Here is a 24673-nt window from a genome sequence, read left to right as displayed (position 1 = left end):
CGTCTGTAAAAATCGCTACATCTGGGGTTCCGTGATGTGCACTTGACCTCCGACAGCGCACAAGTGTTTTGTGGTTTGTTTTTGTTCACTTGATTTTTTTGGATACCCTTTTCTCTTTCCTAGTTTTATTTAATGTCGTTTAAAAGTTTGAAAAATAATCAGTCTTTCAGCTCAAAGTGCAACATCGATGAGACGCATAATAATGATTATTATAATATTCACAGCACAGTCACTGCCGCCCACTCGGGGTTCCGGCTCTTATCTAGTAAACCCGTCTGTCCCCCGGTGTTGTCACACCGCCTGGGCACAATTACTGCGCTCAAATTCCATAAAGGGCATTTCACACTGAAACTGCGCTGGACACATTGAAGCTCAAAAGCGCTTGATCTGAAATACCTTGGACTACACTTAAGCTTGCTGCATTGCTCCAAAATGCAGTTTCTCACAGCAAAGTGCCGGTCTGGCCTGAGACGAGCTGTGCTGCAGTGAAGCTGTTTCCTCCTGCCCCTCTGCTGAGCTCCGTGTCTCACCCTACTGCCACAACGGACTACGTGCGTGTGCAGGGATACAGCGGCCCCTTGCGGTGACTTTGTGGAACTGCCCTTGATCGAGCAACCCGCCGGTCCTTGCCGGGAGCTCTTCCCAGTCTTCCTGTGGGACTGGACCCTGCTGGACAGCGGAGCTGCTGTGTGGGACTGGACCCTGCTGGACCCTGCTGGAGAGCAGACCTGCTGTGTGCGACTGGACCCTGCTGGACCCTGCTGGACAGCAGAGCTGCTGTGTGGGACTGGACCCTGCTGGAGAGCAGAGCTGCTGTGTGCGACTGGACCCTGCTGGACAGCAGAGCTGCTGTGTGCGACTGGACCCTGCTGGACCCTGCTGGACAGCAGAGCTGCTGTGTGCGACTGGACCCTGCTGGACCCTGCTGGACAGCAGAGCTGCTGTGTGGGACTGGACCCTGCTGGACCCTGGTCTTGCTGTGTGTGACTGGACCCTGCTGGACAGCAGAGCTGCTGTGTGGGACTGGACCCTTCTGGACAGCAGACCTGCTGTGTGGGACTGGACCCTGCTGGACCCTGCTGGACAGCAGAGCTGCTGTGTGGGACTGGACCCTGCTGGACCCTGCTGGACAGCAGAGCTGCTGTGTGGGACTGGACTGTTGCGGACCCTGGTCTTGCTGTGAGGGACTGTCTGACTCAGGTCTGGACATGAGAACTCAATGTGCAGCAGAAATGGACAGAGAAGCGAGTGAATAAGAGAGGCGAGAGCATGGAGAGCAAGGACGGGCAGAACAGAGAAAGAGTGAGAAAGAAGAAACAGGAACACACAATCAACAAAAAACAAGAGAAACCCACAGATCTGTCTTCCAAAACCTTTATTTGGCTTCACAAAGTCAGTCACGTCCCAGTGGACACGCTCTGTTATGGTTCTCGTTGATGGAAGGGAGGGAAGGGGTTCCAGGTCAAGTTTCAAGGCTTTCTTTTTTAAAAAAGATTAAATATTATTTTAAAATGGGGTCTCAGAATGGGATAAAAATGGCCGTGGGTCACGGCGTGATGCAGGCTGCAGCCTGTGGGGGGCGCTCACTTGCTGGCCATGGTGAAGTTGAAGCAGCCCTGCTGGTGCCACTGCATGTCGCGAATCCGGCGCATGGACTGGATCTGTGGCTGGAAGGCACACCACTCGTTCCAGTGCCTGTAATCCCCACACTCAAACAGGTACTGGTAGCCCCTGTACCCAGGATACTGGTACCCCACCCAGCTGCAAAGAGAGAGAGAGATTTATTCATTTCACCTCTGTTTTCAGCTCAGGTCTACATGTGCACCTCAGTATTGCCAGCAGTCCCCTCTAGGAAATACTGAGTACGTCTTGTTCTGCAAAACATTAACCCACCTGCACCACCACAGTCTAATTCTTCATCTCTCCCCCAGTCCCTTTCCCACTCCCACTCCCTTTCCCTCTCCCTTTCCCTTTCCCTTTCCCTCTCCCACTCCCTGTCCCTCTCCCACTCCCAGTACTCACGCTCCCCCAGGCACCCTCACGCTGCCCACACGGTCACAGAAGCCGTACGCCCACAGACTGGGCACATCGTCCTCCTGGATTTCCATCTTGTTGCCCTTGAAGTCAGCGCACTCGAACAGACAGATCTTGTGCTCCTGGTTGTCCTGGAGGGGAAGTGTTATTGTTGGGACTGATATTAGTAGTGATGCAAACCTGTTCATCTTAAACTAGAATGAGTTCTAAGACTGCACTTCAGTGTGCCCATCAGTGTGACAATAAGTGCGTCAGCGAGTGTGGCAGTGAACGTATCAGTATGTCAGAGAGGATGTCAGCATGCCAGCGGGCCTCACCATGCGGACGGGCCTGAAGGACATGAAGCAGTCGCTGCGATAGCTGTTGGACCAGGTGTCCCAGCGAGGATACTCTCCCTTCTCCAGGATGAACATCTCCCCACGGAAATTGTTCTGCTCATAGGCAACCCAGCTGGAGACAGAATAGAGGGGAGAGAGGGAAGGAGAAGAGCCAGAGAGAAAGGAGGAGGGAGAGACAGAAAGAGAGAGGGAGGGAGGTTGGGGAGGAGAGCAAGAGATAAAGAGAGGAAGGTCAAGACAGAGGAAGAGCAGGATGAGAAAAAAAACGTCAGATGACTCGCCAAGGGAGGTAGAGACTGAAGACATAACCAGTGCTAATTTCTGTGGCTGGTGAGTGTGAATGTTCAGAATTTCAGCACTGTGTAGCAGCAGTGGTCCTTCAGAGTGTGCGCTGTTGCAGGGTGTGGTGTAGTCTACCGCACTGCGCGGGTCATGGCAACATGAGCAATGGTGGCGTGCAGGAGGGCAGGACTCACGGGCCACACTCGATGCGCACACTGCGCACCCTGTCGAAGCCGCGGTCACACAGGTTCACACACTCGTTCTGGAACTCCATGTAGCGGCCCTGGAAGTTCTCCTGCTCGTACACGATCATCTGCAGAGGAAGCACAGAGGCCCATACAGTGCCTGTTCCCAGTACAGTGCTGAGTGCCAGAAGGGATAGGACAGAATAGTACAGGGCAGTGCGGGGTGTTCCTGCCCCGTTTCACTCACTCTGTAGGAGCCCGTGCTGGGTTCCCCTGTCTTGGTGGCCTTGCTGGTGGGCGCAGGCGCAGGGGTGCCTTTGTCCTTGGCATCGGTGCCCTGGCTGGTGGCAGACTTGGCGGTTTGAGACATGATGAGGGTTCAGGAGAGTCTGAGAGCTCAAAGAAGATGCAGAAAGGAGAGAAAGAGCAGGTTTATATCTGAAGAGCATCACCCACAACACAGTCACCCCAACGGTATGGAACCCAGTCAGACAGTCTCCATTACTACAGCACTATCAGTGTGCCAGTGCTGTAGCACAGTGACAGAGTGTCTGGCGGCTGCCCTAACACAGCTCCCTGCTCTCCTGCTGCCCTGCCAGAGGTGGGCAGCCAGGTGTCACAGCTGAGCCATGGCGACTGCTGAGGAATCACAGCACAGGCAGGGGCCTGGCCTGTGAAACGGCAGGAGCTCCTGAGACACCAAATAGTAGCTTGGTTTCAGTGCACAGGATCTTGCAGATTGCTGGACTTGTTCAAGATCCCTGCAGATCCCAGTATATCCAATAGAGATTCCTAGAGATCCTACCAGAACCTCCACAGCCACACCATTCCAGGCTGCACTTCCAGGCTCGTTATACACCAAAGCCCAGTGTGGCCTCTAGGCTGCCCCAAAACTCATCCCGGGACAAAAAAAAAGAGTTTCCTCCAAATAGCAGTGAGTCACCAGGAGAGCATCAGACAGCATCCCTGTGCACCAAGGCTGAGAGCCACGGACCCTCACTGATGGCCTGCTGTTCTCAGCAGCTCCATCTGCCTCATGTCCGGCTCTCCGGCAGCTGGGCACTCACAGAGGGCCGCGGCTGAGCTTGTCTGCTCCAGCTCATTGCCACAAGAGCCAGCCGTGTGCTGGGCTGGAGGTTTGTCTCGACTTGCTTGGCAGGTGGCTGGTTGCTGCTGCTGCGGTTCTCTGCGTCTTACCTGCTTGCAGAGCTGCAGTGCAGTGCGGTCAGCTGGTGCTTGCTGGCCTCTCTGCCCTGCAAAGCCTTTTTATACCCTGGCAAGAGGAGCGCTGCCGGCTCTCTGCACAAAGGAAGTGCACGTGTCATCAGAGCCCCCCCACCGCCGGCCAAACCCGCCTGTCATCACATCTGCCAAAGCCCCCGGCTGCCCAGAACAATCGCTGTGGCCGTAAGCAGTTTGTATTGTGAGCAGGGCAGAAAGGAAAGCACTGACTGTGGGGATTTGAGACTGTGGCTAGATGGGCTGCACTGGGACGTATAGAGTGGAGGTCAGAGCTGCACCCCCACCCCCACCCCTGCCCCCTGCTTTCATTCAAACCCTCAGGCTACATGGGAGAGAAGCACAGGAGATGTGTTTAATTTCTTGTTTGCCTTCTCTTTCTTTCTCTGTGTGGTCTCCTGTGTGACATGCATTGTGAACCTTCGGCCATCATCATGATCAGCAGCAGAACCTGTCCTCAGTAGACTTACCTGGTGAAATGAGGGATCAATATTATCATGCGGTCTTAATTTAATGCACACAGGCTCAGGCCACACACTTGGGTCCTCCACGGTCCCCTGCAGTCGGAACAAGGCGTTCAGGGTCAGGGGTAGCGTTAGGGGTATGGCTGGCTTTGTGCATGGAGCTCATGGATGCTCCTGAAGAGTTTTAAGGTACAGGAGCAAAGACAGTGCCACACACACAGAGAGATGATTTTACAGAAGAGGTTGTCAGTGACTGATGACTAATACTGTACACCTACAGCTGCAGTAAGATATCAGCTGCGCAAGTCAGCACAGTTCCTGTCTGTTACCCAACAATCTGATGTGTTGAACACTGCACACCACTTCTCTGCACTCTCACAATTTCGTGCTGAGCATCTTTATGGTCTTTTTCCTAAATTTAATTATATACCCACCCAATTTGGAAATGTCAGTTGTTTTTACATGTCAGCCCACAACAGGGATGGGGCCACGGTACTCAGTCTAGGGGAATAAGGACATGCAAACTCCTCTATCACAGTCCACCCACCAATCGCAACCAGTCATCTTCTGACACATCACAGACTCCTCTGACCCGCCCACCAATCACAACCAGTAATCTTCTGACACATCACAGACTCCTCTGACCCGCCCACCAATCACAACCAGTAATCTTCTGACACATCGCAGACTCTGCTCAGATGCTTCAATGCTGATTGGAAGTTAAAGATTTGATTACATCTGAGACAGCCCTGGTCAACAAATCCCTTATATTCTTATATTTCTTTAAATAAAGTAAATTAAGTAATGGCAGAAAAATTAAAAGGAAACGATTGCAGATGTGACTGTGCAAACAGTAGAGAAATTTAGTTATACTGTGTGCAGTGCCTTGCAAAAGAAATGGGACAACGGAGGTTGTTTTACAGTCAAATAAATTGCTGTCTCAGTTCTTGTGCAGGGCACTGTGTGTTCACTGTGCACAGCAGGGTGAGGGAACTGCTCCTGCAGTGCTAGGTGTGTCAGACAGCCGGCCAGTGGCTGGAGTGTTTGCTATTCTGCAGTGAGAATGGTGAGAGTACCAGTCACCCTGTTGCCATGGTGATTTAGTATTCTGAACACAGCCCGTTTCCCACCAGTGTCTGCAGGACAGGAGCTCCAGAATACCAATCACCTGGAGCACACTCAGCCTGGACCCTTCGCACAGACAGGCTCTGTAGGAAACCACACAGCTGCTCTGACCATTACTGTCTTTCATAAATAGGGTGTATTATAAATCTGAACACAAATGCCTTCTTGAGAGGAAGTTTACAATAAATTATCCTAATGAACCAGAAGTAAACGAATAATCCAGTTAAACTATTCCTGTTCGTGCATACATTGATAATCACCCCCATGTTTTCCACAATGGTCTCATCTGCTACTGTACTGTATATCAAGCTGTTAAAGGGCTTTCAGGTCTGGTCCTGACTGCCAATGGGAGCGCTGGGTGGGAGCTGTGCTGTGGCCCGTGTCTTGGCTTGTGCACGTTCCTCACAGTGAGCAGCGGCTGAAGACACAGCAGGGCTCCCTTGCAATTCTCTCCTCCGCTGTCGGACAGTTCTGACCCGGCTCTGGGTCCCCATCACAGCACCGGCACCATGGAAGCACTTGTCCAGAGGGCTGTGTCCTGACAGTGTGCTCAGAGCTCACCTGCCCTGAGCCAGGGGCTTCCGCGGGACTCAGGTCTCTCAGCTCAGTGAGAGTCCTCCTGACTCTAAATCACATGGTTGCACAAGTGGGGCACAAACTGAAGGAATAGTCAAAATAATAAAACAGCCCAACTCTCTGGACGGAAGCACACTGACGTTTTGAAAATACCTGGGACTTTCCAATGATTCTTATTGAAGCAATTTTCCATTTGAATCCAACAGAAATCCCAATCAGGGCAATTTCGGCTGGAGAACTGAGGAGTCATGGAAACACACCAATCACCTTTCCTTTGTCGAGCGAAGTCTAGATGAGCCGAAGCTACAGGAAAGAGAGAGAGTTTGGTTTTCTCCCAGTGTGGTGCTTTGTGACAGTCTATCAGTTACACTGTTCATTCTTCCTCTCTTTTCTCCTCATCCCTTTTTTCCCGCTCTCCCTATCTCCCCTCGGCACTCTTCCTCTGTCTAACCCCGCTCTCCCATGCTGACCTCTCACCTCTCTCTGTGCTCCCATCTGTAGCACCCCTGTCCCCCATCCCCTCACTGTCCTTGAGGTCCTGATCATCCCTCCTGCTGTCTCCTTGCCCGGAGCCCAGGGTCTCCAGGTGCCCCTGCCCCCGGCCCCTCTGAAGGCTGCTGAGGTGATAGTGTGGCGTCTGCAGTTCCTGTGCATCTCTATAGATTAAGCCCTTTGTTGTCGAACAATGTTGCGCCCCTCCCTCGTGCTGAGCTGGGGCTTTGCACTGGGCTGGATGCCACAGGAGGCTTTAAAAGTGAGCAGAGAGTTCCAGCCCTCACTCTCAGAGCAGGACACCCGCAGGCATCACAGCAAGGTGAGTCTCCCTCCCTGCCTCTCACTCTCTGTCAGCATCTGTCCACACACGAGGATGCTGGGGTTACCAGTGTGAAGACGAACAGTAACAGGCCACTCCCTGGCTTGTAAAAGTGGTGTGAGGAAGGTCTTTTATGAGCAAACTAGTCTTTAAAGCATGTGGTGAGATGTTTGGTTTCTCTAGTCTACTGTACTGTAGGTTCACTGTGTGCTTTTGTCACAGTCTCTATCTCTGTCTGTTTCTACACTGCTGTGGGTTTTATAATTCCCCATTCAGTTGCATGAGCCTCTGTGTCTGGGCAGAGTGAATCTGCACCATATGCTGTGTGTGTGCAGAGGGAAAACTATCAACAGTAACAGGTTGTCCTGTGAAGGGAGAAAGACACTCTTAATATAATTATAACGGCAAATTTATAACAAAAAGAAATAACAAAATTGTAACAAAAAGACAAATTTAACCTTTTTAACTCTGAAAAGTTCAAGTTCAAGTTTCAAGTTTATTGTCATTATACTCATATACAGGTATATGGTATAACAAAATGCTATTTAGCTAGCTCTCAGTCGGAAAGAAGTAAAAAAAAAACAACAACAATACAATTGTATAAGAAAAGAAAGAGATAATTGAGTGAAATATGGAAAGATTGCAATTTAATAATAATCTTATAATCCAGATCATCATCCTTGCCTTATATAGGTTAAAGACTCAGACATTGAGCTTCTCACTCATCCACCTGTGTTTTTTCTGTTGCAGATAAAATGACTCACCACTGTACCAAATTCTCTGGCCACTGGAAGGTAAGTTTGCTGCATCTCAGCGTGCACTGCCATGTTTTCACCACAGGGTTTCCCCGTGGCACTGGGACTTGTCTTGGCACGCGACGGTCAGCGTGTGCCAGGCCTGCAGAAAGACCCAGGGAGTGTTAAAAAGTGCTCCCCCCAGTGGCTGACAGTGGCACTGCTGTCTCTGCCCTGCCCAGATCATAGTGTGGGACGAGGAATGCTTCCAGGGCCGCCGGCATGAGTTCACCTCCGAGTGCTACAATGTGATGGAATTCGGCTTCGAGACGGTGCGCTCCTTCCGGGTCGAGAGCGGGGCGTGAGTATGGGGGACAGGGGGCCTGAAGGCCAAGAGGTGGGGTATCTTGGAAAAGGGGAGGCAAAGAAAGGAGACAAGAGGGGGAGTAAAAGGGGAAAAGGAGAGTGTGGGCACAGAGCGGGTGTGTGGGTGCTGCAGGAAGAGTGGGGATCTTGAGCCATCTGTGGGGGGAGACTCCTCACGAGGGGTCACTGCGGTCAGCTCACCCTCTCCTCTCCCCCTGCCCGTCCCAGCTGGGTGGGGTACGAGCATTCGGCCTACCAGGGGCAGCAGTTCGTGCTGGAGCGTGGCGAGTACCCACGCTGGGACGCCTGGAGCGGCAGCAACGCCTACCACATCGAGAGGATGACCTCTTTCCGGCCCATCGCCTGCGCGGTGAGTATCGCAGCAGCACACCGCCTGAGCCCAGGCCTGCTGGCTGGCGTCTGCGGCCCTGTCTTCTAACGGCACCCCCTCTTGACAGAACCACCGGGAGTGCAGGATGACTATCTATGAGCGCGAGAACTTCCTGGGTCGCAAGGGCGAGCTGAGTGACGACTATCCATCGCTGCAGGCCATGGGCTGGTGCAACAACGAAGTGGGCTCTTTCCGTGTGCAGTCTGGGGCGTGAGTATCTCTCTGTGCGCCTGTCCGTGCCTGTCAGCACCTGTCCTCACCTGACTGCATCCGACTGCGTCTCTCTGAATCTGTCTGCGTCTGACTACCTTTCTCTTCGTCTGTCTGCGTCTCTCTGTATCTGCATCTCTCTCTGTCTGTCAGCAGCTGAGCAAGTGCAAAGGAGCCTAGCTGACATTACGCACATGAGAGGCCTTGCCACAGGAGTTAATTTACCTCAATGAAATGAGATAAGACAACACCAAAAAGGGTAAAAAGCCACAGCACAGCATCTGAAAATGGACAGAGGTTCAGAAGGAACTCTGATCTCATCCACCTTCACTCTCCTACTTACCAACATCCCTGTTCCTGAGCTCCTCCTTGCACCCCATCTTCACCCTCACAGCAGCTCCCTGGCTCATTCCTTGCCATGTTGAGTGTCCTGTTAGCCTCATGCTTACAGTCAAGATGTTCAAGTCCTTGGCTCTTTCAATTGCTATCCCAATCAGCTTTGTTGCTGCATCACAGTTTTTAGCAAACTACAGATAACTAAATTCATGTTTAAATCTCAAAATCCCACTTCATCACTATGTCACTCTTCTCTCTGTGGCTCCTGCAGTGCAGGGAGAAAGGCTCTAATCCCACTGCCTGTGTGTCTGTTTCCCTCCCAGCTGGGTGTGCTACCAGTATCCTGGTTACCGTGGCTACCAGTACATAATGGAGTGTGACCGTCACTGTGGGGAGTATAAGCACTGGAGGGAGTGGGGATCTCACGCCCAGACCTTCCAGATCCAATCCATCCGCCGCATCCAGCAGTGACCCTGAGTCCAGCCTTCAATAAACTGTCTTTCTTAAACTATACCTGCTGTCACTGGCTCTCTGTTCAGAATAATATTCTAGACCTGTTGTGACCAGTCACTATGCTGTGTCCATATCAACACACTGTACTGTACAGATCAATCACTGTACAGATTAATACACTGCACTCTGTTCAAATCAATCACTGTACTGTTCAGAGCAAATCACTGTACTGTGCATACCATTCATTGTACTGCACAGATCAATACATTACTCTGTGTCAGGATCAATACACTACATTCTGTTCAAACAGATCAATCACTGTACTGTAGGGATTAATACATTGCACTGTGTTGATCAATTGCTGCACATTGTCCAGATCAATACACTGTATCTCTATGATCTTTGGCATAAATATCAGTACCCAGGCTTGCCAAGTATTGTGCAGAATGTGAGCTGCATTGCTCTGTCTGCTCTGTAGACTGTTTTAAACACTGCTAGGGTGAAGCAGAGCTCTGAGTGTCCTAAGAATCTCAGCTGTCATAAAGATATAATAAATATTCATCAATATGGAAATACTGTATCTCTGCCTGCAGCAGCCTCTCCTCCTGCTGTCTGAGGAAGTTTCCCAGCCAGTTGGAGATATTACTTCTGCGAAGACACACCCAGCTGAGCCTTCCTGACCAATGAGGGTTCGGGGGTGTTCCTGAGGGCTGAGCTCTGCAGCCAAGGTGGGAACAGGCAGCACAGGAGACAGACAGGAGAACCAGTGGCAACAGGAGACAAGAGGACAGTGCCTGGACACTCGCAGTGCAGCTGCTATTCTGTTGGTGAGGAAGAGGAGGGACATCCCATACAGTGGAGACAGAGACTCACCCAGCTCTGGGCACCACAGTCCTCTCCACGAAGCGCTGGACACTGACCACGGTGAAGAGTCTGACCTCTTTCCCTCCAGCAGCACTTGTCTCCCTTCTGCTTTCTTCCTATCTGTCGATTCACCTCCTGCATGTGCTGCTCTGTTCTGTGGAATGAATTCAAGTGTAAAACCTGTGGTGTTGGAAGAAAGGCTGTAAGATATTTGGCTTGGCTGTATGAAGTAGGCGAGAATTTCAATTCCAGACCTGGGGTGCTATCTGGGTGGAGTTTTCATGTTCTCCCCGTATTCATGGGGGTTTCCTCCCACAGTCCAAAAAATACACTGGTAGATTAATGGGCTTCTGGGAAAATTGACCCTGGTGCAAGTGTGTGTGTGCCTGCCTGTGATGAACTGGTGTCCTGTCCAAGGTGTATCCTGCCTTGTGCCTGTTGCCTTCCAGGACAGATTCCCCGGGATCCTGATGTGGAATAAGTGGTTAGAAAGTGGACAGATGTTCACTTTCCTTTGTCTCGCAGTTTATTGGTGTCACACAAAAAGAGTGAGAAAAATACTGATGAGACCTGCTTCTACTCGCTGCAGAGTTTCGGTATTCTCTGGCTGTGATTGTGCTGCAACATGTTTCTCAGTGAAGCCAGCACACATAGATGTTATTGATCTCTGCATTAATGATCAACAGGAGCACACAGTGCCCTTGATACTCACAGGCCTGGATCATCTGTTTATTCTGTGCTCTTGTGAGCAGGACCCTTTCTGAGCCCCCACATGTGTATTGACCAGTCCTACTCTGCCAAACATTTGCCAGTAACAGCACAGCCGGTCACCCTGGTCAGCTGTGCATAAAATTTAGTAAAAACAGACACTGTACAGAAACATCTGTGGTGTTAGGTCTAGTATTAGGATTAGAGCTGACATAACCAAATTTACTCCAGCTACACACTGCTGGTGTGGTTGGCTTCAAACATTTGAATTGTGATTTCACTGTAAAGTCTGAGCCTGATGTTGTTCCTCCTGCTGTCTCTCTCTCTCTTGACCTTGCCATCTTTCTCGGACACTGGACGTCCCATCTCCTCCTCCTCTCCCTGTCTGTCCCACTCTTTACCCATTTCCCTCTGCACCTCATGTTTCCTCTCAGAACAGCAATGGACCATGACGATGGCTATAACAAATTCCATAACACGGAGCTGGAGACCAGTTACCATGGTAACAGCCTCTTCTCGCATGCAGGTAAGGCTGGCCCACACCTGGCACAAGGTGACACCCATGTGCCAGAGCTGTGCACGGAGTACTGTAACTCTCTGTGTCTCTCAGGGAAACGCTGGTCCTGCCTGCTGCATACAACTCTCCTTATGCTGCTGATGGTCCTACTGCTTCTCACGGGACTGAAGTGTGAGCATCTTCTCCCTCGATTTTGACTGGACACACACTGGCACTGCAGCACTGACACTTACACAGACTCCTTCCTTCCTGCTCACTTCCTCTTCTCTGCCTCAGTCTCTGTTGTCCAGCAGGAGGTCACAGAGGTCAAGCTCCTCCTCCTGGGCATGAACTCCTCAAAGGCAGAGCCTCAGGGTGCCACCCTCAAGCAAACAGGTGAGCTCTGAGACTGGCAGGACAGATACCGAACTCCTGCACCACTGAAGTAACCCACAACACTAGCAAATATTAAAACATTAACAGCGACACATCAAGAAACAAAATGTAGCCCTGCACAGATAGGAAAACCTTTTCAAATCCTTCCCTGTCCACAATGAACCATTGCAATATTCCAGTGCTCCCTGGACAACCCTGTCTGTGCCCTGCAGCAGTAACCCTGCCCCTCAGGTACACTGCACAGCTAGCTCCATTCTTTGCTCTTCCTCTCCCAGCAGGACTGGCAGTTTCCTACACTGAGGGAGGTGAGTACATTTGCTTTTTCATATCCGGGCCAGAGTGACACGAAGAGAGCTTCTCACTGTAGCTCCCTGACACACTGATGGTCAGACCCAGGGAACTGCAGCTGCAGGTGCACACTCACCTGGGACTGTACATTGTCCAGATATCCCTCTGTCCCCATGTGCTGAGCAGGGGACTGTGGTGAGGGCTGGATCCAGTTCCAGATGAGCTGCTACTTGATGGCCACTCAAAAGAATAGCTGGCACGATGCGCAGACTGCATGTGTACAAGAGAGAGCGCACCTGCTGGTCATCAACACTGCAGAGGAGCAGGTGAGAGAGGGGAGCTAAGCAAAAACACTGAATAGATGAGTGAGCAGTGTGATGAGGCTGTGTAGGTGAGTGAGCAGTGAGCAGTGTGATGAGGCTGTGTAGGTGAGTGAGCAGTGAGCAGTGTGATGAGGCTGTGTAGGTGAGTGAGCAGTGAGCAGTGTGATCAGGCTGTGTAGGTGAGTGAGCAGTGAGCAGTGTGGTCAGGCTGTGTACATGTAGGTGAGTGAGCAGTGAGCAGTGTGATCAGGCTGTGTAGATGAGTGAGCAGGGAGCAGTGTGATCAGGCTGTGTAGGTGAGTGAGCAGTGAGCAGTGTGATCAGGCTGTGTAGATGAGTGAGCAGTAAGCAGTGTGATCGGGCCGTGTAGGTGAGTGAGCAGTGAGCAGTGTGATCGGGCTGTGTAGGTGAGTGAGCAGTGAGCACTGTGATCAGGCTGTGTAGGTGAGTGAGCAGTGAGCAGTATGATCAGGCTGTGTAGATGAGTGAGCAGTGTGCAGTGTGATCAGGCTGTGTAGGTGAGTGAGCAGTGAGCAGTGTGATCAGGCTGTGTAGATGAGTGAGCAGTGAGCAGTATGATCAGGCTGTGTAGGTAAGTGAGCAGTGAGCAGTATGATCAGGCTGTGTAGATGAGTGAGCAGTGAGCAGTATGATCAGGCTGTGTAGGTGAGTGAGCAGTGAGCAGTGTGATCGGGCTGTGTAGGTGAGTGAGCAGTGAGCAGTGTGATCGGGCTGTGTATGTGAGTGAGCAGTGAGCAGTGTGATCAGGCTGTGTATGTGAGTGAGCAGTGAGCAGTGTGACCAGGCTGTGTAGGTGAGTGAGCAGTGAGCAGTATGATCAGGCTGTGTAGATGAGTGAGCAGTGAGCAGTGTGACCAGGCTGTGTAGGTGAGTGAGCAGTGAGCAGTGTGATCAGTTCTGTGTAGATGAGTGAGCAGTGAGCACTTGTATGTGTACAGAGAAGGGATGTTCAGGCGTATAATGGCCTCCTTGTCCTTCTCTCTGGTAGGATTTCTTCTCTGAGCAAGTGGACACTGCAGTGAGGCAGGCCTTCTGGATTGGGCTACACGACAGGAGTGAGGAATCCAAGTGGGAGTGGGTAGACGGCACAGACTTCAGCTCCACTCCACAGTAAGCAGCCCCCTGGGCTGTTAAAGGGGTTTGTGGAGGAGTAGGAGGAACACACTCCAAACAGTCCCCCTACAATCTGTTGTTGACTATATTGATATATTCATATTGAATCAGGGAATGAGGTTGTCTCAGCATGGAATTTGTCCTGCTTGCGTAACTGAGTTCATGGGCACTTCAGCAACAACTCAAGCAGAAAATATGAGCTACATCATTACATCATACTGAGTTAAAACTGATCCTGACGTAGTTAGGATGTTGGTGGACTTGGTCAGGTGGTACATTATTCAGGTCTCTGCCCCTCTCTCTCCCTGTCACCTTTCCCTCTCCCCCTCTCTGTCTGTCTCTGCAGTTTCTGGGACCTTGGCCAGCCTGACAACTGGCAGTACTCTAATCTCGGGGAAGACTGCGTGCAGTTGCATCGCTATGCCATGGAGCCAGGGCGCTGGAATGATGCAAACTGTGACCTTCGCTTCCGCTACATCTGCGAGAGGGAGAGGAAATAAAGAACAGTGCCCCCTATCACCCAGCACAGGAACAACAAACAACAGGAACTAGTGTCATAAAACCCCAATCGATTTTTAAATCAGTTTTACTCTTATATACCGCCAAAGAAACACATCTGCTTCCTTAGTAGAATCAATAAAAAACACGACTGAGCTGCGTGAAGTTCTGCTCTTTTATTGTGAAATCCTCGACAATTATAAATAAAGACAGGGAAGCAAATTAATCAGGTGTTTGGCTGTAATCTAAATGCTGCACTGATCTGTACAATGCAAACCTAGGTGGGGCACCTGGGGAGAGGGATCACGGTCAGGACAGAAATAGAGTGCTGGTGCAGGGAGGGTGGATTGCAGACCAGAGGGCAGAGGAGGGTCACTGGCAGCGGTCAGAGGGCAGAGGGGATCACTGACAACGGTCAGAGGGCAGCCTCTTGTTCTCCTCGTTATAGCCTGCGGTGCTGAAGCACATGGCTGCCTGGCGGTCACACTCACAGATGAACCTCTCACAATCGTCATTGTTTTCTGAGAGAAGGAGGGTGGAGAAGGAGGTAGTTAGCAGAGCATTCCAGAGACACACAGCACCTCCCTGCAGCAGAGACACAACTCTTCCCCACAGCAGAGACACACAGCACCTCCCTGCAGCAGAGACACACAGTACCTCCCAGCACGCCTCTCCACACCTGGTTTGATGCTGGCTCAGAAGTCCAGGTCTATAATGAACCTGCCCAGGAAGTGACTGTCTCCTGTGAGCTCAGTCACACAGCTGGATCTGCATTCAGAGCTACAGTGCAAAACCAGTTTATCTGCATATCTGTGCCACAGATTCCCAAACTCACCCCACATTCGGAATGTGAAATGAACAATAAAATCTAACCTTATATCATTAATTCATCAAGCCTTGATATGTTGGGTCATCCAGTTCAAGCTATTGGGAGCTTTCCAATCAATTACAAAGTACAGCAGCTCAGGAATTGACTGGTTCTAACCATCTGATTTTTCAGATTGAGAAAGTGTGACACGTGCATCAGCAAACTTCACCATTGTTCCCTAAAGCTTTGCCATACGTTTAAAAATAATTGAACTGGAGCAAAACAATCCCAATTTGAGAAGGCAGTTTTATCCAGATGTGTCACCTGTTCTATATCGCAGCTCTGCCAGGGTAATGTCTGAGATTCCAGCTCCCTGCCACTGCACATGGCCAGGACAGCGGGTCACTGGGACAGCGGGACAGCATCACTCACCTTTGCAGGTGATGGTCTTGGTTGTCTTGTCACAGGTGTAGGAGTAGATCTCAGTGTAAGGGTTGTCCATGATGGGGAAACAGGCGTCATGTTTCATGGCAGCTTCATAGCAGTGATCATGCACCTCACAGCACCTGTCACACACACAGGCACACATGCTGGGTCACTGCAGCCAGCGGGAGAGTCCGGGTACAGTCAAGCCCAGAGCGTCTCACTCGGGGTGAAGACATTAGCAGGAAGGCACATTGCAGCTGCCTTTGCCCATCTGTCCTCTCTGTCTCTCTCTTCCCTCTGTCCCCTCTTATTATTATTAGGGAAGCACCCTGTGAGTTTCCTCCCCCAGTAGGATTGGGCGTTGTTTTTATTTGGGCAGGTATGGGAATTCTGGGATTAAGTCTGTTAAATTGGGGGAGAATGTTTGTCTAATCCCAGAATATTTGTCACAGTGCAGTAAGAAGTGCATCTCTATTCTGTTTCTCCCTGCTGGCAGTGGGAGCACAGCCTGTCCTCTCTGGGCAGCCAGGTCTGTCTGTGTCCAGTTTCTATGGCCAGTCTGCGGTCCTCTCTCTCCAGATGTGTGAGTCTCTTTCTCCCCTGTCCTCTCTCTCTCTCCAGCCCCCCTCCACTGCTGGGGAGTTTGAGAAAGCTCACCTGTCAAGTTCATCCACAGGGGTCCCAGAGCCCCCATAACCACAGTAGCAGCCATAATCAGAATAGTCCAGAGCTGGCCAGGTCTCTGGCATCACACAGACAATCATGTTCCTGAACTGCCAGAGAGCACGGGGATGGAAATCAGCCAGCACTGAGAGAAAGGGAGAGACAAAGTGGGAGTTATCAGCGTCTAACCTGCAGAAAGCGTCTGTAAATCAATTTCAGATTCAAAGGGCTTTATCAGCATTACCCAAAAAAGTACAGTGTTGCCAAAGCAATCCTAGTCTGTCTGACTCCCAGTTTGCTGGGGCCCTCTGCTGGTGTTTATGAGTCACTACAACACCAGTGCAAATAGTACGTCCCTCAGCTTTTCCCAGTGACACACTCTCCTGTCCCAAACCCAACAGAACAGTATAGCCATGAGGCCTCACTGAAATACTGAAATCTTGTTGAAATGCTTCTTTTCTCCTAAGATAATTATTTTCTCTCATGTTCTAGCAGTTTTTGTTTTCTTTTTCAAAGCCTCAGTGGGACTCACCTGCACACAGCACAGTGCTCAGGATCAGCAGAGTCTTCATGACGCCGTGCAGAGAGCAGCCACAGGTCCTGCACTCTGCAGCCAGTCACACCTGTATTTATACTTCACCCTGGCCTTGAGGGGGGCATGATAATCACCCACAGGCACACAGCCACCCTGCCCATCACTAACACACACAGACACACAGACACACAGCCACCCTGCCCATCACTAACACACACAGACACACAGACACCCTGCCCGTCACTAACACACACAGACACACAGCTACCCTGCCCGTCACTAACACACACAGACACACAGCCACCCTGCCCATCACTAACACACACACAGACACCCTGCCCATCACTATCACACACACAGACACACAGCCACCTGCCTATCACTAACACACAGCCACCCTGCCCATCACTAACACACACACAGACACCCTGACCATCACTATCACACACACAGTCACACAGCCACCTGCCTATCACTAACACACACAGACACACAGCCATCCTGCCCGTCACAAACACACACAGACACACAGACACACAGCCACCCTGCCCATCACTAACACGCACAGACACACAGTCACCCTGCCCATCACTAACACACACACAGACACACAGACACCCTGCCCATCACTAACACACACAGACATACAGACACACAGCCACGCTGCCCATCACTAACACACACAGACACCCTGCCCATCACTAACACACACAGACACACAGTCACCCTGCCCATCACTAACACACACAGACACACAGTCACCCTGCCCATTACTAACACACACAGACACACAGACACACAGCCACCCTGCCCATCACTAACACACACAGACACACAGCCACCCTGCCCATCACTAACACACACACAGACACACATACACCCTGCCCATCACTAACACACACACAGACACACAGCCACCTGCCCATCACTAACACACACACAGACACCCTGCCCATCACTAACACACACAGACACACAGACACACAGCCACCCTGCCCATCACTAACACACACAGACACACAGTCACCCTGCCCATCACTAACACATATAGACACACATACACCCTGCCCATCACTAACACACACACAGACACCCTGCCCATCACTATCACACACACAGACACACAGCCACCTGCCTATCACTAACACACAGCCACCCTGCCCATCACTAACACACACAGACACACAGACACACAGCCACCCTGCCCATCACTAACACACACAGACACACAGACACACAGCCACCCTGCCCATCACTAACACACACAGACACACAGCCGCCCTGCCCATCACTAACACATATAGACACACAGACACACAACCCATCACTAACACACACAGACACACAATCACGCTCCCAGTCACTGCCCTACAGTAACCAATTAAAATCTATTGATTAATGCTCCATCTAGGACTCCTTTTTTGTGGAGGTTTTCTTACATTTTTAATGCTCTTTGGCAGCAATACCTAACGTTGACAAACACACACAAACATGCACATATACAACCACTGACACACAAGAACAGGGTCAGAGTCACGTTCTCAAGTCAAATCCCACTTTTGAGATAGCTCAGTTATCACTCTTAGCAATAGGGAAAAACTGGATTCGTAGAATTAAGATAAAGGGCTGAAGGCCCTGATACTGTATGTCAGAACGGGGAATGAGTAACTAATAAACCCGAAGAAGGCCAGGAGAGCTCGGAATGCCTCCAAGGCTGATCTGTAGGACAGCAGTCACGTGCGCCGGCACAACATGATGGAAAGCTGGAGTTTCCATTCTGTTCCCATAAGCACTGGAGACCCTGTGTCTCAACACTGTTTCTCAGCCTGTTTACAGAACAAAAGCGCTGTGTTCTAGTTTTCATTCTCTTTCAGCTCCGAGTTATAGAATCAAGTCTCCAATTAAAAACCTTGACTGGAAAACAATTAGAAAGGTCTTGTTAGGCAGATCTAGCCCACTGTTTCCTCTCATAACTGGGACACAGTGCTGTCCACCAGACTAGTTCCCGCACTGGTCTTCAGGGCTGGCATCACTTAAGGCAGGAGGTTGGCAATGGGAATATTGCAATTCCCCAAAACGCATTAGTGTCTTAAACTTTTTATCTGCACTGCTTCTGATTTATCAGTACAAGGACATAAAGGACTAACTTTAGCCCTTCATCTAAAGTCAGCGCATATTCTATTTAAACAGATGTTAGTGTTGCTGCCTTGTGGCCCTGGGCTCAGTTGTGTGGAGTTGTCTGCGTGGAGTTTGTATGTTCCCCCTGTGTTCAGGTGGGTTTCCTCTGAGAGCTTCACCCACAGTCCAAAGACATACTGGCATGTTAATTGGCCACTGGAAAAATTGGCCATGTTGAGTGTCCATGTTTGTTTCTGTGGGCTCTGCAATGGACTGGTGGCCTGCCCAAGGTGTATCCTGCCTTTTACCCATTGCTTGCTGGGATGGGCTCTGGCTCCCCTGCGACCCTCTGGATAAAGAGGTTAGAAAATGAATGGATTCCTAAGTGAATCTCTATACCTAAAATCTATAATGCAAAAATAATGCCTAAAGATCTATATCCTTATATTCTAACACTAACACAGTCATACCTTAATCCTGTATCCTGACCTAAAGACACTGATCATACTGATCACTAACTCAAACAATGATTATACTGATTACCAACCATTATTAATTAAAACACTTCCATCAAGTAACAATAATTTTATTTGCAACTAAATGTTTTGAATGGTTTTGTTCCATCTTTATTCGGCAACCAGTGCACTCAAGGACCTCTATCAGTTTGCTACAGGGCAAACGAGTAGATGAAGATGCAACTGTGACTTTGTTAAATCAAGTGTACAACCACTTAGAAACTCCAACATCCTATGAGCGCATACTTTTACCTGAATTTTCATCAACATTTAACACTATTCAGGCAAACAGGTTGGTAGGGAAGCTTTTGGTATGTATCATACACTTACTCAGTGGACATAGAATTTTGAGACTTGTTTAGAAGAATTTGATTCAGGACATTCTAACCTATGGTGATATGCCAGCAACCTGCAACTCACAACTGGTAATCCACTGAAGATCAGCAGGTGTGAGCACCTGGATGGGAGACTCCTAAGCCTGCTGCTGGAAGAGGTGCCAGTGGGGCCAGTAGGGAGTGCTCATCCTGCCTTTGTGTAGTGACGGGGACACTGTACTGTAAAAAGGTGCCGTCCTTCTGAAGAGACGGAAAACTGAGGTCCTGACTCTCTGTAGTCATTAATAATCCCAGGGTTTCTCGAAAAGAGAAGAAGTGTTACCCCATTATCCTGGCCAATTTTCCCATTGGCCCTTACCAATCATGGCCTCCTAATAGTCCCCATCTGTGAACTGGCTGCATCACTCTGTTCTCCTCCGCATTGAGAGCTGGTGTGTGGTGAGAGTACTGGTGCACTATGGCTGCCGTCACATCATAGAGTGAAGTGTCCAGAAAAGTGCTATATTAGTGTAAGCATGTATTATTATTTATTAAGGGGAGGTACCTTATCCATGCAGAACAAAAACAAGACACAGAAACTGAACTCAGTGATTAGTACAGGTGGCAGGATTACTGTTGTATCCTTAGAATAACTAACCCACCTAACGGAGTGATGTCTCAAATCTTAGATGACCCTTCTAATCCTCTCTTTTCAGAATATACTCTCCTGCTCTCTGAGAGGAGGTACCACATCCCCCATATAAAGAACAAGAGAGAGCATTTACTCCTACTTTATACCTAGAAGCATTCAATTATTGAACAATGAAAAGATTGTTTGCAGGTAGGGATCTTATTCTTGTTGTTGCTGTTTTAGACACTTTACCAGCTATCTGTCTTTTTTAAACTTGTGGTACTGGAAGAAGTCTGATTAAGCGATATTGTTAAATGTTTTTTGTATCTTTGGATCGTACTGTCTTTATTTTGTGTTATATGTGTATGTGTTCTTGATGTGAAAGACAAACTCCATTGGGGGCAATAAAGATTAATTCAATTCAACCCAAACACTGATCATACTGATCACTGACTCAAATGCTCATCACAATGATCATAAACCCAAATGCTGATCATATTGATCAATACCTAAATTATGTATCTGCTTAAGAGCAGACAACCACTATCCCTGACAATAAGACAGCCAGTTTATGTTTCTGCTGGACTGGAGTATTAGTAACAGATGAAAGGGGCACATGTGGATTTTGAAGCTTTTATTTGCTCAGAGAACCACAGGTGTGAGTGCAAGGTCAGAACACAGTGCTGCACTGCTGCTCCGAGGGGGATGAGGAAAGGGCCAGCGGTGCAGGTGGGTTTAGGGTGGGCAGTGCTGCAGTGTGTTCCTGCCTCAGGGGCTCAGGGAGGCACAGTACAGGTCCTTGTCCAGGTCCTTGTACTGTGGGTTATAGCCTGCCTGGGCAAAGCAGTGAGCAGCCGCACGGTCGCACTCACAGACGAAGGCCTGGCACGGGTCGTTGGAGCTGCCGCAGGACACCTGTGCCCCAGAGCACGAGAAGTTGTACTGTTTAATGTAGGGCAGGTCCACCAGGGGGCGACAGGCGGGCAGTTTGCGGCTGGCCTTGTAGCAGTAGTCATGGGTGTAGCAGCAGCTGGAACACATGGAGAATTGCAGTCAGACATCTGAGAACGACCACCTCAGCGCTACTCCATGTCCTCCAGGTCCGCCATCACCAATGCTTTTCAACAGAGGCCTTCTACGTTTCTATTCTCCAGCACAGAGAAAAAAGAACCATCATGTTTCAGACCTTCAGCCTGTCATCTCTGCCCAGTAAATAACTAACGAGTTCAAACGCACCTGTTTCTTCCTGGAGAGGAGAGTCTGGGTCAGACCTGTCCCACTCTGACAGAATAACACTGGATTTAGATCTGTGCTTCCTGGTGTCACACTCCAGCACTGAAAGCGCTGAAACATGTAAACATGACCGGCACCCCAACAAGTCCGTCAGCCCACCAGCACCCTAGTTTACTGCCCAACCCAATTCCACTTCCCATAGAATAATCCTACAAGAAGCCAACAACCCACAGGTTTTCTGCACAACTCCTGCTGAATTGTTTCTGTCTTTCCCAGGAGAGCCAGGTGTGAGCAGGCTTCTTCCTCTTCATCAGTCTTTCTTCCTCTCCCCCCACCTCACCTGTCGACCTGGTCAAGGGGTGTCCCTGTGCCACCAAAGCCACACCAACAGCCGTACTGATTGTAGTCCAGGGGGTTCCTCCCGGGCTGGGTACACTTAATCATCTCCCCAAACTGCCAGAGAGCAAGAGGCAGCAGCGCACCCTGAGCACAGCACCCTGAGAGAGAGGAGAGAGGCAGGCAGAGTGAGGGTACAGGCAGTGTGGGGGTACAGTCTGAGGGTACTGAGAGTGGGGGGGGTACAGGCAGAGTGAGGATACTGACAGTGTGAGGGTACAGGCAGGGTGAGGATTCTGATAGTGTGGGGGTACAGACAGTGTGAGGATACTAACAGTGTGGGGGTACAGGCAGAGTGAGGGTACAGACAGTGTGGAGGTAAAGACAGTGTGGGGGTACAGGCAGAGTGAGGGTACAGACAGTGTGGGGGTACAGGCAGTGTGGGGGCACAGACAGAGTGGGGGTACAGACAGTGTGGGGGCACAGACAGAGTGGGGGTACAGACAGTGTGGGGGTACAGGCAGAGTGAGGGTACAGGCAGTGTGGGGGCACAGGCAGAGTGAGGGTACAGACAGAGTGGGGGTACAGGCAGTGTGGGGGCACAGGCAGAGTGAGGGTACAGGCAGTGTGAGGGTACAGACAGTGTGGGGGCACAGACAGAGTGGGGGTACAGACAGTGTGGGGGCACAGACAGAGTGGGGGTACAGACAGTGTGGGGGTACAGGCAGAGTGGGGGTACAGGCAGTGTGGGGGCACAGGCAGAGTGAGGGTACAGACAGAGTGGGGGTACAGGCAGTGTGGGGGCACAGGCAGAGTGAGGGTACAGGCAGTGTGGGGGCACAGGCAGAGTGGAAGGGTGATAGAGGAGTAAGCAGAGGGGGGGTGAGAGAGACAGGAAAGGGTGAGAGAGGAGGAAGAGGAGGGGGTGAAGCAGCAGAGAGTGTATTAACGTACACGGAGAGCAAGTGCACAGTTAAAATCAGAAAAGAAAGTACAGAATTCTTCACTCAGGGTTGTGGGGTGAGACAGGTCTGTAGCCTGAGCCTGAAACTGTTCAATATCTAGATCAATGAGTTAGCAGAGATGTTGGAACAGTCTGCAGAGCCTGGTCTCACACTACATGACATAGAGATCAGGTTTCTGCTCTACACTGATGTCCTGGGCCTGTTGTTGACCACAGAACAGAGGCTGCAGCAGTCTGGCACTGCTGGAGCAGTACTGTAGGACCTGGGCACTGAAAGCCCAACTGGACAAGACAAGATGACATGGTTTTCCAGAAGAAAACCAAATCTCGTGGAAGCAGGCACCACTTCACACTGAACAGAAACACATTGGAACACAAGCAGCTACACATGCCTTGGACTGACAATGAGCACATCTGGGAGTTTCGACCTGGCAGGCTAGGCCCTGAAGGAGAAAAGCAGGGCTTTCTATGCAATAAGAAGGAGGCTGTTCAACATCAACCCACCAACAAGAATCTGGCTCCAAATATTTGAAAGTGTGATCCAACCCATTGCCCTATATGGCAGTGAAGTGTGGGGTCCCCTCACAGACCAGGATTACACTAAAAATGGGACAAACACTTTGTAGAAACTCTGCATACAGAGTTCTGTAAAACATCCTCCAAGTGTATAGAAAAACACCTAACAACACATGCAGGACCGAATTAGGCCAATACCCATCACAAATCAATAAACAGAAGAGAGCAATCAAATACTGGTTACATCTGAGAAACAGTGACCAACATTCCTACCAGCCAGAGCCCAGAGCTGATCCCAGAGAAGAGCCCCTCAGCCAGCTGGTCCTGAAGCTCACTGACACCGACCAGCACAGCTACAGCAACACAAATCACAATCAACCGCAGCACAAGATAAACAACACTACCTCACCCGCTGGGACACACACACAAACTGGAATACTACAGAACACTAAACAGACAATACACACTAGCTGATTATCTGACCAGGGTAAGAAACAGCAAGAACAAACAGAGCCTGACAAAGCACAGTGACCACAGCCTGTGTTGCATGTTGTATGGAAGTGTCCTGTGATGTATTTGCATTCTATTATGTTATTCTATTATGCATTCAAGTTATGTAGATGCTGAATTGACCATATATGCTTTGCAACACTGTAATTTACTGGCCAAGCCACTAAAGCTGTTTGAATCTGAACTTGTGTGAGCTGGTGTCCAGAGGTGTTAGCAGAGTCTTACCACAGAGGAGAAGCAGCAGCAGAGAAGAGTCCATAGTGACAGGATGTCTGGGTGACTGATTCTGTCTGCCTCTGGAACTGGTTATATACAGGGGAACAGAGAGAGGGGAGAGGGGCAGACAGGGCAGAGCCAGGGAGAAGCAGAGAAATGAGATCTGCATTTGCATTGGCAACCTTTGTCATCCTGTCACGCCAATAAAGCTCGAGTCCTGAGTCTGACAGGCGGAGAGGTGGGGTCTGTGCGCTGTCTGGCCATGTATGGAAACCGGATCACCAGCTCTGTCCCTCTGCCCCCTTCTGCTCCCCTCACTGTCTGTCTCTGTCTAATTAGACAATAGACTGTCCTTCTCATACTCGCGCGTGCTCAGGCTGTGAGAGCACACGTGCTGTGTGCCTGCGGACAGGAGCTCTTTCACTGCAGAATCGGACATTAACACTGTTTCTGCTGCATCTGTCCCAGTGACGTGATCTGTTGATGCATTTTTTCCGCTTTTTGGAATTTGTTACAGCAATTTTCAATGGCATTAATTGAACTGTTAGAAGACCAGTCAAAAGCCTCCCAGCTCTCCTGGCCTGTCCTTGCGTCTGTGGGGCCCTGGCCTTCCTCTGGTCAACTCTCATCTTGT

The 24673-nt window shown here is 50.2% G+C and overlaps 5 protein-coding genes across 9 annotated transcripts; 2 read left to right on the top strand and 3 right to left on the bottom strand.

The window, feature by feature from the left end:
- Positions 1-1583: 1583 nt before the first annotated feature.
- Positions 1584-3209, bottom strand: crybb1 (crystallin, beta B1). The gene is made up of 5 exons (XM_088935775.1): positions 3087-3209; positions 2849-2967; positions 2352-2484; positions 2023-2165; positions 1584-1761 (listed from the first exon to the last, which is right to left on the bottom strand). The coding sequence occupies exons 1-5, from the start codon at positions 3207-3209 to the stop codon at positions 1584-1586; spliced, it is 696 nt and encodes a 231-aa protein (XP_088791901.1).
- Positions 3210-6943: 3734 nt separating this feature from the next.
- On the top strand, positions 6944-9565 carry cryba4 (crystallin, beta A4). Its single transcript, XM_088935828.1, has 6 exons — positions 6944-7057; positions 7808-7851; positions 8034-8152; positions 8386-8527; positions 8616-8758; positions 9418-9565. The coding sequence occupies exons 2-6, from the start codon at positions 7813-7815 to the stop codon at positions 9563-9565; spliced, it is 591 nt and encodes a 196-aa protein (XP_088791954.1). The 5' UTR covers positions 6944-7057; positions 7808-7812.
- Positions 9566-10313: 748 nt separating this feature from the next.
- asgrl1 (asialoglycoprotein receptor like 1) lies at positions 10314-14474 on the top strand. Of its 5 annotated transcripts, none has more exons than XM_088935823.1 (8): positions 10314-10471; positions 11559-11645; positions 11730-11807; positions 11913-12011; positions 12290-12316; positions 12486-12625; positions 13632-13753; positions 14103-14474. In XM_088935823.1, exons 2-8 carry the CDS (start codon positions 11561-11563, stop codon positions 14254-14256), a joined length of 705 nt encoding a protein of 234 aa, XP_088791949.1. In that variant the 5' UTR covers positions 10314-10471; positions 11559-11560; the 3' UTR covers positions 14257-14474. The 5 variants fall into 5 exon arrangements, with proteins under 5 accessions (XP_088791949.1, XP_088791948.1, XP_088791946.1 ...); XM_088935822.1 differs by having other exon boundaries at positions 12287-12316; XM_088935820.1 differs by having other exon boundaries at positions 12191-12316.
- Positions 14475-14575: 101 nt separating this feature from the next.
- Positions 14576-16723, bottom strand: pla2g1b (phospholipase A2, group IB (pancreas)). Its single transcript, XM_088935825.1, has 4 exons — positions 16684-16723; positions 16146-16296; positions 15495-15628; positions 14576-14775 (listed from the first exon to the last, which is right to left on the bottom strand). The coding sequence occupies exons 1-4, from the start codon at positions 16721-16723 to the stop codon at positions 14657-14659; spliced, it is 444 nt and encodes a 147-aa protein (XP_088791951.1). The 3' UTR covers positions 14576-14656.
- Positions 16724-19318: 2595 nt separating this feature from the next.
- Positions 19319-24103, bottom strand: LOC148819320 (phospholipase A2, minor isoenzyme-like). The gene is made up of 3 exons (XM_088935896.1): positions 24049-24103; positions 21838-21994; positions 19319-21294 (listed from the first exon to the last, which is right to left on the bottom strand). Exons 1-3 carry the CDS (start codon positions 24080-24082, stop codon positions 21033-21035), a joined length of 453 nt encoding a protein of 150 aa, XP_088792022.1. The 5' UTR covers positions 24083-24103; the 3' UTR covers positions 19319-21032.
- Between the last annotated feature and the right edge of the window lie 570 nt (positions 24104-24673).

The sequence above is a fragment of the Atractosteus spatula genome, chromosome 17 (assembly GCF_055471065.1).
Source record: "Atractosteus spatula isolate fAtrSpa1 chromosome 17, fAtrSpa1.hap1, whole genome shotgun sequence".
NCBI classification, from domain to species: Eukaryota; Metazoa; Chordata; class Actinopteri; order Semionotiformes; family Lepisosteidae; genus Atractosteus; species Atractosteus spatula.
This window is presented reverse-complemented; position numbering and strand designations above follow the sequence as displayed.

Bases quoted from the DNA above. Each gene is read 5' to 3' on its own strand.
- cryba4 (XM_088935828.1), top strand. From the start codon at position 7,813: ATGACTCACCACTGTACCAAATTCTCTGGCCACTGGAAG. The intron at 7,852-8,033 runs GTAAGTTTGCTG...TGCCCTGCCCAG, and splicing joins AATTCTCTGGCCACTGGAAG to ATCATAGTGTGGGACGAGGA. The intron at 8,528-8,615 runs GTGAGTATCGCA...CCCTCTTGACAG, and splicing joins TCCGGCCCATCGCCTGCGCG to AACCACCGGGAGTGCAGGAT.
- crybb1 (XM_088935775.1), bottom strand. From the start codon at position 3,209: ATGTCTCAAACCGCCAAGTCTGCCACCAGCCAGGGCACCGATGCCAAG. The intron at 2,166-2,351 runs GTGAGGCCCGCT...CTTCCCCTCCAG, and splicing joins CCTTCAGGCCCGTCCGCATG to GACAACCAGGAGCACAAGAT. The intron at 1,762-2,022 runs GTGAGTACTGGG...CTCTCTTTGCAG, and splicing joins GTGAGGGTGCCTGGGGGAGC to CTGGGTGGGGTACCAGTATC.
- asgrl1 (XM_088935820.1), top strand. From the start codon at position 11,561: ATGGACCATGACGATGGCTATAACAAATTCCATAACACGGAGCTGGAG. The intron at 11,646-11,729 runs GTAAGGCTGGCC...TGTGTCTCTCAG, and splicing joins CAGCCTCTTCTCGCATGCAG to GGAAACGCTGGTCCTGCCTG. The intron at 12,317-12,485 runs GTGAGTACATTT...TGTGCTGAGCAG, and splicing joins AGTTTCCTACACTGAGGGAG to GGGACTGTGGTGAGGGCTGG.
- pla2g1b (XM_088935825.1), bottom strand. From the start codon at position 16,723: ATGAAGACTCTGCTGATCCTGAGCACTGTGCTGTGTGCAG. The intron at 16,297-16,683 runs GTGAGTCCCACT...CCTTTCTCTCAG, and splicing joins GAGCACTGTGCTGTGTGCAG to TGCTGGCTGATTTCCATCCC. The intron at 15,629-16,145 runs GTGAGCTTTCTC...TGTGTGTGACAG, and splicing joins CCTGTGGATGAACTTGACAG to GTGCTGTGAGGTGCATGATC.
- LOC148819320 (XM_088935896.1), bottom strand. From the start codon at position 24,082: ATGGACTCTTCTCTGCTGCTGCTTCTCCTCTGTG. The intron at 21,995-24,048 runs GTAAGACTCTGC...CCTCTCTCTCAG, and splicing joins GCTGCTGCTTCTCCTCTGTG to GGTGCTGTGCTCAGGGTGCG. The intron at 21,295-21,837 runs GTGAGGTGGGGG...CATGTGTTCCAG, and splicing joins CCCCTTGACCAGGTCGACAG to CTGCTGCTACACCCATGACT.